Source organism: Equus quagga, chromosome 10 (genome assembly GCF_021613505.1).
Source record: "Equus quagga isolate Etosha38 chromosome 10, UCLA_HA_Equagga_1.0, whole genome shotgun sequence".
Taxonomy (NCBI): domain Eukaryota; kingdom Metazoa; phylum Chordata; class Mammalia; order Perissodactyla; family Equidae; genus Equus; species Equus quagga.
This window is the reverse complement of record NC_060276.1, coordinates 89,142,156-89,155,720: the sequence shown is the minus strand read 5'-3', so window position 1 is coordinate 89,155,720 and position 13,565 is coordinate 89,142,156. Positions and strand designations below refer to the sequence as shown.

The 13,565-nt window shown below is 38.0% G+C and overlaps 1 protein-coding gene across 4 annotated transcripts in view; it reads right to left on the bottom strand.

The window, feature by feature from the left end:
* CASK (calcium/calmodulin dependent serine protein kinase) overlaps window positions 1-13,565 on the bottom strand; it is a 368,709-nt gene that overhangs the window by 72,334 nt on the left and 282,810 nt on the right. For all 4 annotated transcript variants that reach the window (XM_046673193.1, XM_046673194.1, XM_046673195.1 and 1 more), the window contains exon 11: window positions 7,608-7,729. In XM_046673193.1, coding sequence (XP_046529149.1) covers window positions 7,608-7,729 — 122 coding nt within the window. The remainder of the gene's footprint in view (window positions 1-7,607; window positions 7,730-13,565) is intronic.

Sequence of the window (13,565 nt, the reverse complement as noted above, 5' to 3'; positions counted from 1 at the left end):
GAGAAAAACAAATTTGGTATTTTTAAGTCAGTAGATGGTAACTTCTTAGCCATAAAGCTAAATATTGAGATGAGGAAATCAGTGTAACGACCCGGTGAAATCTACCGGGATGACCCCTTCAGTGGGCTTTGGGCACTGCAGAGGGCAGGCAGCTTGGCTTTGCTGGCTTGGTGATAGACACAGGGACAATGCCAGGAGACATTGGAAACTGCTGTTGTAGTGGGAGTAATGGACTACAAATGACATTATGGGATCCACAGTACACTATAACCCATAGCACATGCAAGGAACTTCCAACAGTGCTTTACTTTAAAATAATACAAAATGAGTAAAATAGATTTTTTAAGTAAAAAGGAAATATATTACTTCTCATTTTTTCACTTTTAAAAGCTTTATTGAAGTATCATTTATAAACTGTAAAATTCGCCCATGGTAAGTGCATAGTTTGAGGATTTTTAGTAAATTCATACAGTTGTACAACCATCATCTCAGTCTAGTTTTAGAGCATTTCCTTCATCCCCAAAGTTTCCTTGTGTTCTAGCTAAGCACTCTTTGCCTAACCCAAGGTAATGAAGATTTGCTCCTGTATTTTCTTTTAAAAGTTTTATAGTTTTAAGCTTTCACCGGATCTATGATCCATCTTGTGGCAATTTTTGTGTATGGTGTGAGGTAGGGGTCTAAATTCATTTCATTGACTATGGATATCCAATTGCTCCAGCACCATGTTTAAAAAAAAAAAAAACTTTTCCTTCCCCACTGAATTGCCTTGGCACCTTTGCTGAAAATCAATTGACCATGAATGTGAGGGTTTATTTCTAAACTTTATTCTGTTCCATTGATCTATATGTCTATCCTTACACCAATACCACACTGTTTTCATTACTGTAGCTTTATAGTAAGCTTTGAAATTAGTTCTCCAACTTTTTTAATATCTATTTTATTTACATCTTCTTTACTTTCTTTCAGCAACATTTGTAGTTTTCAGTATACGAACCCTATACGTCTTTGGTTCAATTTGCTAAATATTTTATTCTTTTCAATGGTATTGTAAATATTCCTCTAATTTTATTTTCACATTATTCATTGCTTCTATATAGCACAGTTAATTTTTGTATATTGATCTTGCTACATTTGCCTATTAGTTCTAGTCGATCTCTTGTAGATCCTTAGGATGTTCTACATACAAGAATATATCTCTGCATGAATATAGTTTTACTTCTTCCTTTCGAATCTGCATGCCTTGAATTTCTTTTTCCCACCTTACTGCACTGGCCAGAACCTCCAGTCCAGTGTTGAATAGAAGTGGTAAGAGGGGATAATCTTTGCTTTGTTTCCAGTTGTACTAGTTTTCCATTGCTGCCTAACAAATGACCAGATACTTAATAGTTTTTTTTTGCTAAGTTTATCGATATCTACATTACGAATAAAGAAAAACTGGGGCCGGCCCCATGGCTGAGTGGTTAAGTTCATGTGCTCCACTTTGGCGGCCCAGGGTTTGGCTGGTTTGGATCCTGGGCGCAGACATGGCACCGCTCGTCAGGCCACGCTGAGGCAGCGTCCCACATGCCACAACTAGAAGGACCCACAACTAAAAAAAAAAATATACAACTATGTACCTGAAAAATAAAATTAAAAAAAAAAACGAATAAAGAAAAACTACTTTGAAAATATTCAGGACATATATTTCCAGCTCTCTTTACCTCAGGAATTTTGTTTTATGTGGTACTTTTCTACTGATACTAATACTTTGATACACTGATGGAAACATATGGGAGGTTTGCCCATCTAGTTAGAAACTGGAATGACAGACCCCCGTACCCAAAGCAAGCAGCAGTGCACTTCAACCTCCAGCCCCAGGAGGCAAGTAGCACAAGGGCCACTACCACGGGCCCAATATCTAGCTGGTTTCATATTTGCTGAAGCTCACTCTTAAGACTAGATGGGACCCTGAGAAGGTACCAGTAGCTCAGCCTATGAAGGTCCCCGGACAAACCTTATTATTCTAGACATTTTAGTACAAATCGACTGGACTACAAATTCATGGGAAACTTAGCTTTGGCATTTCCTGACTGGTAATCTATTTAAACATCCAAACTTAACAGTGTATTAACTTACTTCTCAGACCTCAAATTTCTCAGAAACATCAAATTATTGCAGAAGTTCCATTTTTTCCCATTACGAAACTTTTGAGTTCTAAAAATATGCTCTTCCCAAATATGGCTACTAATTTAATATCAACTCAAAAAAGCAAAACAGTAAATCAAGAGTTGTCGTTTTCCAGTGTTAACTTTGGGTCAGATAGAAAAACTTTCTAACTCTCCCTAAACAGTAAAAAATGATAATAAAGATGTCAGAAATACAAAATATGGAGCATTCTAGACACCAAGTTATTTCTAAAGCAATATTTTAAAATATTACTTAATCTATTATAAAAATCTACATATAAATTAATATCAAAACTGCTAAATTAAGTTGCTACTGCAGTTAGGTTTCGCTTTATTAATCTAATCATTGATGATGTTTTTAGAAAACAGAATCTTAGGACTTCTCACAAAAAAAATCTTAATTAGGTGGGGCATCACATTTCCTATGGAAACAGCAGTCTGTAACCAATGCTAACAGCTGTTCAGAGGTATGACAGATGGTGGGTGAACGTTCAAAACTTAGTTGTCACAGTTTGGCAGACAGAAAGAGAAATGCGTCATTTAACAATGTTTTATAACACTGTTGACTTACAAAGTAAATATTTATTGTGTAATAGGAAAATTTCTACAAGAAATTAAGAAGACCGAGGATCACCACCAAATAACATTTGCAAAATGCTTTTTATCTGAAAAAGCCTTGATTTTTCAGTCTGTCCAAACGCATCCATCATCTGACCATCCAATGTATCACATACAAGTTCCAATCCAAAACTGATTCAAAATATCATTAAAGGACACAACAACACTTCAACGCCAATTCCCAAGAAAGCCTAATTAATGAATCACAGGGTAACATTTCGTTATTTTCTACTAGATTTGTGTAATTTGCACTCACAACTGAAGAATCAATTCAGGGCAAAATCAGTTTCCATGCTGTACAGAGTTGAACACCGTCTCCTCAAAATTCATGTCTACCTGGAACCTCAGAATGTGACCTTATTTGGAAATAGGGTCTTTGCAGATGTAGTTATGATGATTAGAGTGGGCCCTAAATCCAATGACTGGAGTCCCTATAGGAAGGCCATGTGAAGACACAGGCTCACACACATACAGAGGAGAAGGCCATGTGAAGCTGCAGGCAGAGATCAGAGTAGATACAGCTACAAGTCAAGGAATGCCAGGGATTACCGGCAACTCCCAGAAGCGGGAAGAAGCAAGGAAAGATTCTCCCCTGGAGACTTTGGAGGGAGCGTGGCCCTGCTGACACCTTGATTCAGGACTTCAGCTTCCAGAACTGTGAGAGAATAATTTCTGCTATTTTAAGCCACCCAGTTTGTCGTACTTTCTTACAGCAGCCTTAGAAAATTAATATATATACACCAAATTGTCTTTTACTAAAATTGATCTAAATATTTCATACACAGATCATCTCTGGACCAGTGCTTTTAACTTTTAAAAGCAGACATATTGGAACAAGCTGGACCAAGCACAGTTCTTCCTCAAGCCTCTTTATTTCTCCCCATAAAATGAGAAGCAGCGTATGCGTGCCAAGTGGAACTGGTTAGGTAGCAAACATTTAGAGATTTCTGGATCTATTTCTAACTGCAGATTAAACTAGATGTTCTTTACTAGAATTCAAATCAGAAAGCATTCCCCCCCTCAGTGGAACCACAGTATTTCTCCTTTTGTTTTAATGTAAATTCTTTCAACATGACACATGTTTTGTTTCCTCCAAACAAATTCTAATGTTTCTTTGAACTTGTTGCTATTTTAAGGGCATGACTAGAACAGATAAAGTACTACATGATCTTTAGTCTTCTGTAGGAACTCAGTCCTGTTTCTCTTTGTCAGATTAAAAATTATGGCCTCAAATTTAACTATTTAGAGTGTTATTGAATTAACTAAATACAATAAAGATATTTCAAAACATGGCTCAGTAGGATTAAGTAACCATCAATTCATAGTCCACAAAACTATGCCACTAGGTGTCAGTACTTGGAATCCTTAAAAAGGAACCAATGTTGATTCCGCAAAACAAAACAATCCAAATCTAAGCACGGGGTATGGAACATTAGAAGGAAGAAAAATGAATGTTCATTAAAAAGCTTCTTCTCAAGAGGTGGTCACGCCATGATCCTTTTTTAATGCGTACCATATGCATTTAAGTATTAACATTGTTTTAATGGTTAGTTTTCTCTATATGGCAGCCACTTGAATACTTCATTGATTACAATCTTGAAATGTAGCCTGTTAGCTCTGAAATAAGAGCTTAATGAACCATATTTATGGGCTGCAGATCATGAGGGTACATTCTAATGATGGCTTATGCCATTCATGATGATTAAAGCTTTCAGTGAAGGATGGCTCAGTTTGGATCTTCAGAACCAAATGCATCCCAACACTGCCCAAGGCTGACCCTATAGTCAGTCATTTCAGGAGAGTTTCAGGGTTCACATGTAGCACTTGTCTGCAAAATTCTGCAGACGTGCCATGTTTTTATCGGGCATAGCTCATTTTCAGTCCACCAGCTTCCTTTTCAAATTGAGATACACTGACAGGGCAAATGCTGGTACTGCAGACACTTCTTTAAATTCGTAATTCATAAGAATCCAAAGGAACTTTAAGCATGTTTTTCCTCACTAAGATCTATGAGTCACTTCTGAAGTTGTGACAATGTCTACCCAAGAATGCAGCAGTTATTCAAAATAACTGTTTTCAGGGAGGTCTGAGGAGTTTAGCATTGAGCAATAAGTGGCGGCCTGGCTCAGTTCCAAAGTCCAGTCTATATGTGAATATCTGCACTTCCTGGTAGAAACAAGCAATGTTCTTGCATTTCCCCAGCAGTCTCAAGCTTGGTGTGCTCACATACCTCCTCACATTACTAAGAAAAATATAACTTTGAAAACCAATTTGGGCTTCTCTGAGGCCTTAAATGACAAAAACTCATTGATCTAAAGAAGGTCAGTAAATCTTAGCAATTACCTAACCACGGACTACATTGAAATAAACCAAACCTCCACGCTCTGCTGCAGCTTCTTTTAAATATCCCACACTTACTACTTCTAGAAAATGAGTATGACTTCTGTGGGAAATTCACAACTGTGAAAACTTTCTGCATCATATGAAGCAATGATAGAGAACAATAGATATTTAAATAGCCAATGAATAGAGGTCAAACCCTAAATCAAATAATACAACAGTACATAACACATGACAATAATGACAATGATGATGATCATGAAGGAGGGGGAGGACGAGGAGGAGAATGAGGAGAAGAAGAAGAAGAAGCAGATGAAGATGATAATGGAATGCTAGGGGTTATCCACAAAATGGAATGAATTTCAAGGGCTTTTTGGTTCCTAAAGAAAGTTAACAGCTATTTGAAATAAACTTAATCTGAAATGTCCTCAAATTACTTAAAATAAATTACACTAAAGAGAAGACTCATTTCCTTATCTCCCTGAGCACATTTTTAGCTTTATTGAGGTATAATTGACAAATACAACTGTAATTTATTTGAAGTGTACAATGTGACAGTTTCACAAATGTACACATTGTGAAAGGATTCCCACAATCAAGTTAATTAACACATCAATCACCTCACATATTTATCTTTTTTTTTCTTGCTGAGGACCCTTAAGTTCTACTCTCCTAGCAAATTTCAATTATACAATACAGTGCTATCAACTCCAGTCATCACGTTGGACATGAGATCCTCAGACCTCATTCACCTTATAATCAAAGTCTGTACCCTTTGACCAACCTCTCCCCATTTCCCCTACCCCCCAGCCTGGGGCAACCACCATTCTACTCTGTTAATATGAGTTCAATTTTTTTTTTTTAGATTCCACATATAAGTGATACTATGCAGTATTTGTCTTTCTCTGTCTAGCTTATTTCACTTAGCACATTTTAAAACTATATTTCCCAGCAATCTTGCAGTTAGGTAGCCATGTAACTAGTGCTTGCCAATCATATATAGGCAAAAGTGATATAGCCCATTTCCAACCTCGAGCCTGCAAAATTCTCCATTTTCTCTCATCTGCTGGCTGGATGCAAAGGATGCAGTGGAAGATTCCAAAGCCCTGGGAGATAGCAGAACCACACAGTGGAAGAGACCTGGATCCCTGAATGACTGTGGAAGACACCCCTGCACCTACCTGCATTAGACTGTGATGTGAGCAAGAAATAAACTTTTGCTCTGTTAAGCCATGCAAATTTTAAGATTGCATGCTATAGCAGTTAGTCAGCCCTGATTAACACATAAACTATATAAAAAAGCCAAAGTAAATTTAAACATTTGATAGTTAACTTGATTTGGTCAAATTTATGGAAAGCAGCAGCTGCTAGAAACCTATGACTGCACTCGTGTGAAGTTGAAACATAATGCAACACTCTTAGCTTAGCTTTTCCCAAACTAGTTCTCATCAATTCGACAGGACTGTAAACAAAAGTTCTGTGCCCAAATTAGTTTGAGAAATGCTATTAGAGTTAATCAGATTTCTTTGCTATAGGACATCTCAGAGCTGTTAATATACTAACATCCATTGTGAATCTGTATGAATGGAATAAAGAATGTACCATTTCCCAAATTTATTTCGTCAATAAATCATTTAACCAATAAATTTAAGATCTATCCCCTTCCCCTATGGCAATAGCCACCACTATCTCCCAGAGCAATGTTCTGTAGAACACATTCTGGGAAACTTTGCTTTAGTTTAATTTGTATCATATGGTGGGTTAATCAGAGTTAGCACCAAAACGTTCCAGGCACCCCAAAGCAAATATCATTCGCTTATTAAGGGAAAGTTTTTCTTATAAAAAGACTAATATGTACTAAGAAAGTTTTCACTGCTGAAGTTAACCAAGTTCTCTAAGAAAGGTATTTTATTCAAAATATCACTGAAATGAAGGCAGATGTGAACTGTCAGTTGATTTTTCTTTGTATCTCAATCTGCTGTCAATGGAACCTGTCATATTTAATGATGGAATACATTCTTATGTTTTAAGAAGACACTGAGCCTATGAAAACCATCAATGTTAAATATGAAATGTGTGTGTGAAAACAGTCCATTGCACAATATCTTATTTATTTTTCTCTCTCCTATACTCATGCTCGAAGTGCAATGTTTTAAAATAATGTTTAAAGCAATAAAAAGTGATCACAGCTAAGATCAATGGCTTCTCCTAATAGGAACACACGTACACACACACACACACACATATAAACATACACATATAACTTTTTCATTGTGACTTGCTGGGCTATGTTGCATTTGTTCTGTATATAATATACTTTATTTTAGTTATGAATCTATCATGGATGATTTCCCACATTTCTCACAGACTTAAGGCAACTGAAAAAGGACTGTTATGATGGACATCTGGAATTCATGTAAAGTAAAAAGGTATGCTGAATATTCAATTTGTCAAAAAGAAATAAAAAGAAAAACAAAGACTTACATCTAATAGTGTATGAAGATGCTGATCCTGGAAAACACTGTGTAGAAAATCTAAGTCCTTTTCACTGCAGTCTGTAAGGGCGTGAATTTCTTCCAGGCTGTCCAGCACCTGTGAGACTGCTCCTGAGGAGAACAAACAGAAAAGAAACAGCCAGTATAGAAAGCCAATGTCAAACTATCATTTGTAGCTTCAATGTTACAATTCAGAACAAAGAGAACTTCAAAGGTTCACGTCTTTACTGAAGGACAGACTTGAATGAGTTTCGTATCACTTAAGGAACAGAGTATTTTCAGCGAGTTTATATTCTTAATGTATTTGTGTGCTCCTCATTTTTCAAAGTAAACTGAAGCTTGTCTTACTTGGATTAAGGAAACTCATCAACTATATTTGAGCTACGAGGAGATCTGGGTGCAGTAAGTTATCTATCAGGAAGAGAGTACGGGTTCCACGATCCCATGACGTTTTAAAATATTACAGGAATAATCCAGGCGAGCCTTTCATACAGGTGCATTCCATCAAGAACTGAAGGTAAAGCCAGCTGTAGATCTGAGGGACAAACCTTCAACCGGGAGCTCCTGCTGTGTGAAACAGGCTGCTTAGGATTTTTAAGGCTCAAATTTAAGTGAACAAAAATCCCAATCCTTTCTTTTTCCTTCCTTTACATACAAAGTCAAGGGAACCAAATCATTCTCAGCCTGTTAGGCTCTTTTTATTCAGGAGAGAAAGACAAAGGGTACGTCTGCTGACTGACACTTCCAAATACCATATTAAATATTAGGGCAAATCATTTTTGCAGGGCAAAGCAAATGGTAGTGTGGTCACTTTCTTTAAATTTCCTCTTATAACCAGGAATCCGGAGAGGTGTCAGTAGGGAAAGATGCGTACTGAGTAGCAACAAAGTCACTTACACAGCACTGAAGACATGGCTGGCCTATCATTCTGCAGACAACATGCACATACATACTCCAGAGAAAGAAAAGAACCTGGAGAGGCTAAGCTACAGAACATTTGTGTACACAACGTTAGAGAAATTTTAACAATAAGCCCCTCACCGCACATGTACGTCTTGGACCAGCTGTTTTCAACCAGTAGCAATTTTGCCCCCCGAGAGGACATTTGGCAATGTCTGAAGACATTTTTTGCTGTCACAACTGTGATGGGGGGGCAGGGGACGGGTTGTGCTACTGCCATCTAGTAGGTAGAGGCCTGGGATGCTATTAAACATCTTACAATGCCCAAGACAGCCCTCCACAAGGCAGAATTACGCAGCCCCAATGTTCATAGTACTGAGGCTGAGAAACCCTGCTTTAGATGAAGATAAAAATCAATCTTCCTGTTCTGGAACTCTATGCTGTTTTTAAGTACTTCTGGTCTTGACCCTCATCCATTCACAGGCACTTACTGGTGAGAATGTAAATTAGTACCACTTTTCCAGAAAGCAATCTGGTAACATATATCAAAGAGCCTTAAAAATGTTCATGCATTTTGATTCACTAATTCCATTTACAAAAACCCAGCCTAAGGAAACAATAGGAAAGGTAGAAAAAGATTTATCTATTAAGGATATTTATCATATAAAATGGAAAAAACATCTAATAATTATAGAATGACTACATAAATTATAGAACATCCATATAACAGAATGTATAGGCAAATGAAAATTGTTTTTGAAGGATTTTAAAGACAGAAATTCTCATGATAGAAAATTCAAGAAAGCAGAATGTGAAACCATACAAACTGTATAGTCCCAATTATGACTGAAAAAAGATATATATACAAACTCAGGAAAAAACAGAATGAAATACACCAAAAGGGTAACAGTAGTTATCTTTATTTTCCTATTTATACTTCATTCTGTTCTCGTCCATACTTTCTGAGTTTTCTAAAATAGAAAGAGAAGGTTGCTATATAAGCAACTGCTTTTTGTAGTACTATTTAATTATGTTTAAGATTTGGGGCTTAAGCTACAAATCAAGTGGTTATCCATGTGGAAATTACTGTGGCTTTTTTAAATTTGATTTTTTTTTTTTTTTTTTTTTGGTGAGGAAGATCGCCCTGAGCTAACATCTGTTGCCAGTCTGCCTCTTTTTGCTTGAGGAAGATTGGCCCTGAGCCAGCATCTGTTGCCAATCTTCCTCTTTTTTTTTTTTATTGAGTTAATGATAGGTTACAATCCGCCAATCTTCCTCTTTTTGCTTGAGGAAGATTGTCACTGAGCTGACATCTGTGTCAATCTTCCTCTATTTTGTATACGGGATGCCTCCACAGCATGGCTTGATGAGTGGTGTGCAGGTCCAGGCCTGGGATGCGAACCTGCAAACCTTGAGCTGCTGAAGTGGAGTGTGCGAACTTAACCACTATGCCACCAGGCCAGTCCCAAATTTGATTTTTTATTATGAGATAATTATAGATTCACATGCAGTTGTAAGAAATAATAGAGATCTCATGTACACTTCACCCAGTTTCCCCCAGTTGTGAAACTGTCATACAACATCACAACTGCGATACTGACACTGATACAGTTAATCTACAGAATATTTCGATTGCCACAAGGATCCTTCATGTTGCCATTTTATAGCCACACTCATTTCCCTCCTACCCTACCCACCCCAATCTCTGGCAACTACTAATCTGTTCTCCATTTCTATAATTTTGTCATTTCAAGGATGCTATATAAATGAAATGATACAGTATGTAACCTTTTGGGATTGGCTTTGTGTGTGTGTGTGTGTGAGGAAGATTAGCTCTGAGCGAACATCTGTTGCCAATTTTCCTCTTTTTGCTGGAGGAAGACTGTCGCTGAGCTAACATCTGTGTCAATCTTCCTCTGTCTTACGTGAGATGCTGCCACAGTGTAGCTTGACGAGTGGTGCTAGGTCTGCACTTGGGATCCAAACTTGCGAACCCTGGGCTGCTGAAGTGGAGGGTGCCAGCTTAACCACTATCCCACTGGGCCAGCCCCTGGGATTGGCTTTTTTGACTCAGCATAGTTCTCTGGAGATTCACCCAGGTTGTTGTGTGTATCAACAGTTTAATCCTTTTCATTGGTGGGTAGTATTCCACAGCATGGACGTACCACAGTTTGACCATTCATTTATTGAAGGGACTGTGGATAATTTCTGATTTTGAATAGTCACACCTGCCAGGCTATTGGTATTCTTTCCTTGAAAACATTAAGTGGATATTAAGTGGGATAAAAAAGGTACAAGGCAGAAATCAGTTCTCATTTCCCCCGCTGTCCCTGAAAAGGTATTAACCGAACCCATTTCCTTCTACCTGCTCTTCTTAGGACTTTTACTTTGTTCTGAGTAGGAAAAAAACTCTGGAAATTAGTTCAAAGCCAGCTCGCTCGTCATGCCTTATTGAAAGCCTTGGAAAGTAAGAGATAATATGAAGCAATTAGTCCCAAATGTCCCACTGAACCCCTGACTCCAGCACATCACCAACAGCAGAATTAAATGATACCAGGTCTATAAAGTTACCAAAGCCAGTTCTAAACTTCTGGATTTATGAAATAGCAATAACAAAAATACTAATGAAGGTCTTTTTGGTATATTAAAAAAATTCAACAGATACCACAGAAACCCAATTATCATTTTCATTCGGTTAGCTTAGTGGAATCTTATTTAGTTTTTTTTATTGTCTCTATCCACCATCACTTATGGTGTTACACAATCTAGGTAGCAGTTTATTAATACTATAAGATTAAAATAAAGCAATCCTGTATATATCGAATACTAAGATGGCAAGTCTAACCACTGGGAAGCAGTTTTGGCTACACCAGACCATGGACGTATCATTTGTTGGTCTGTGAACTCCCAGAGTTCCTGGCCCATCAGCAGACTCCATGAGGTACCCTATGTGTGCACTTGTTCACTCTTCTTTTCTGTGCTGTGAGGTCCTTAAGGCACATCTATATTTGATTCATTTTATAACATCCACAAAGTATGCATTGAATTAATTACTAAAGAAACATAATATAGTCATGTGTCACATAATGACGTTTTGGTCAATGATGGAGCACATATATGGCAGTGGTCCCCTAAGATTAGTATCATACAGCCTAGGTGTGTAGTAGGCTATACCATTTAGGTTTGTGTAAGTACTGTAGGAGAGGAAGAAATTTCCCTCTATCCTAGGTTCTTCTGGTTCGTCTAAGAATTTAATTGACATGAGACAGATTAACAGGAGAAGAAGAAACAAAAGTTTAATAACATACATACATGGGAGAAACCCAGGAAGACCTGGCTAACTTGACAAAATGGTGCAAGCTTTCACTATAAAGACCATCCTTGGCTAAAGACAAAAGAAGATGTTTGGGGTGGGAAGAGTCAGGGACTTCAAAGGGAAGGAAGGCAATTCACAGAAGGTGAAAAGGAGCAAACGTTTGGAAAACAAGTGTTTGGCCAAACAGAAACAAAAGAACAGAGGGGAGCCCAGCAAACAAGGTTTTCTAGGTTCCTCCCTGTCTACCATCTAGTTCATGCGGTGCTAAGGTGAGAGCTCACTTCCTGAGACACGTTTGTTTAATCTGAATCCTTTTAGGCAGTTAAGGGGGAGGTAACAAGAAAAACTTTCTGAGTCTTTTGTTTCTTAAAAATAATCAGCCTAAAATAATCCTCATGTTAGAGAGACACATTTTGGGGTGGCAAATTTTGTTCCCATCAGTACACTCTATGATGTTTGCACAATGACGAAATTGCCCAACAGCACATTTCTCAGAATGTATCCACATCGTTACCTAACGCATGACTGTAATAACAGCAGCTCCCAATTCTTGAGTGTTTATCATGGGCCAGGCACATCTCAGGACACGCAATGAGGTAGATCTATTACCCAACCTTTCTAGATAGAGAACTGAGGTCCAGAGAGGCCAAGGCAGGTTACAGCTGGAAGTGGTGGAGCCAGGACTCAATCCCAGTGTGTCTGGCTCAGAAGTCTACGCTCTGGCTGACTTACTACCCTAATTGGTCGTACTAGGAAACATGGGGGGAACCTTCAACAACAGCTGTGTGTGGTTTATGCATGGATATGGAGGTTAGAAAAGAACTTGAACACTGTTGGGTCAGACAATAACCAAAGCATTTACTGAACATTCCTGCTTTTTGCCAGGTGCTAGGCAGGAGCTTCAGAGAAAACAGGTGTGATCCTTGGCCTCGAGGAAGGGGCTCTCAGGCTGGGGCGTGAAGGAGGCAATACTATACACTGAAGTAAACAACACAGAAGAGGTTAAAAAAAAAAAAAAAAAGCAGCACAGAAACAGGCTGCCCAGAGGGGAGCTGGGATAGCCTCAGAAAGGAGGTGGATGAGCAGGAATCCAACACCACCCAGGGTCTAATCTGCTTTGACGGACCCAGTGGATGCTTTGATGGAAAGCACAAAGGCATCTGTTAGCCTGTGTTTCCAGGAGGCAAGACCCACCAGGTCAACAGGTCTATTTAACCTCCTTAGACTGTCATCTTTTTTGAACTGATTTACAGTCTTATCTTATACCCAATGTGATTAACTTTGTGGATTTTCAATCATGGAAGGAAGCATTTCCATGGCTGTACTCAAGTTGCCTATTTCAAGCTCTGAAAAGTGCCCCTAATTTTAAGTTTCTGTAATTAGGTAAGAAAACTACAGTTTTTATTCCATTTCTCCTTCATCTTTCCAAGTTGAATAAACATATGTTTTTAGTTTAACTTCAAAATCTTTCTTCACCCTTGATCATTTTAACACCTTCCATTGAGCCATTTAACACGTCTCCTAGTTCCATTATTTCTTCCTTTGGGTATGACCAGCAGAACCACAGAACACATTCTTTGTCTGATAGATGTGTATAATTTATACCTGCAGTTCAATCCAAGCCCATCAAAAAGTCCCATAATTTTTCAATTCATTATAAAATATAAACGTACACAAAGACATTTCTGGGGCTTTTCCATTGCTTTTTGCTTTAAACACTGAGGCAGAAGT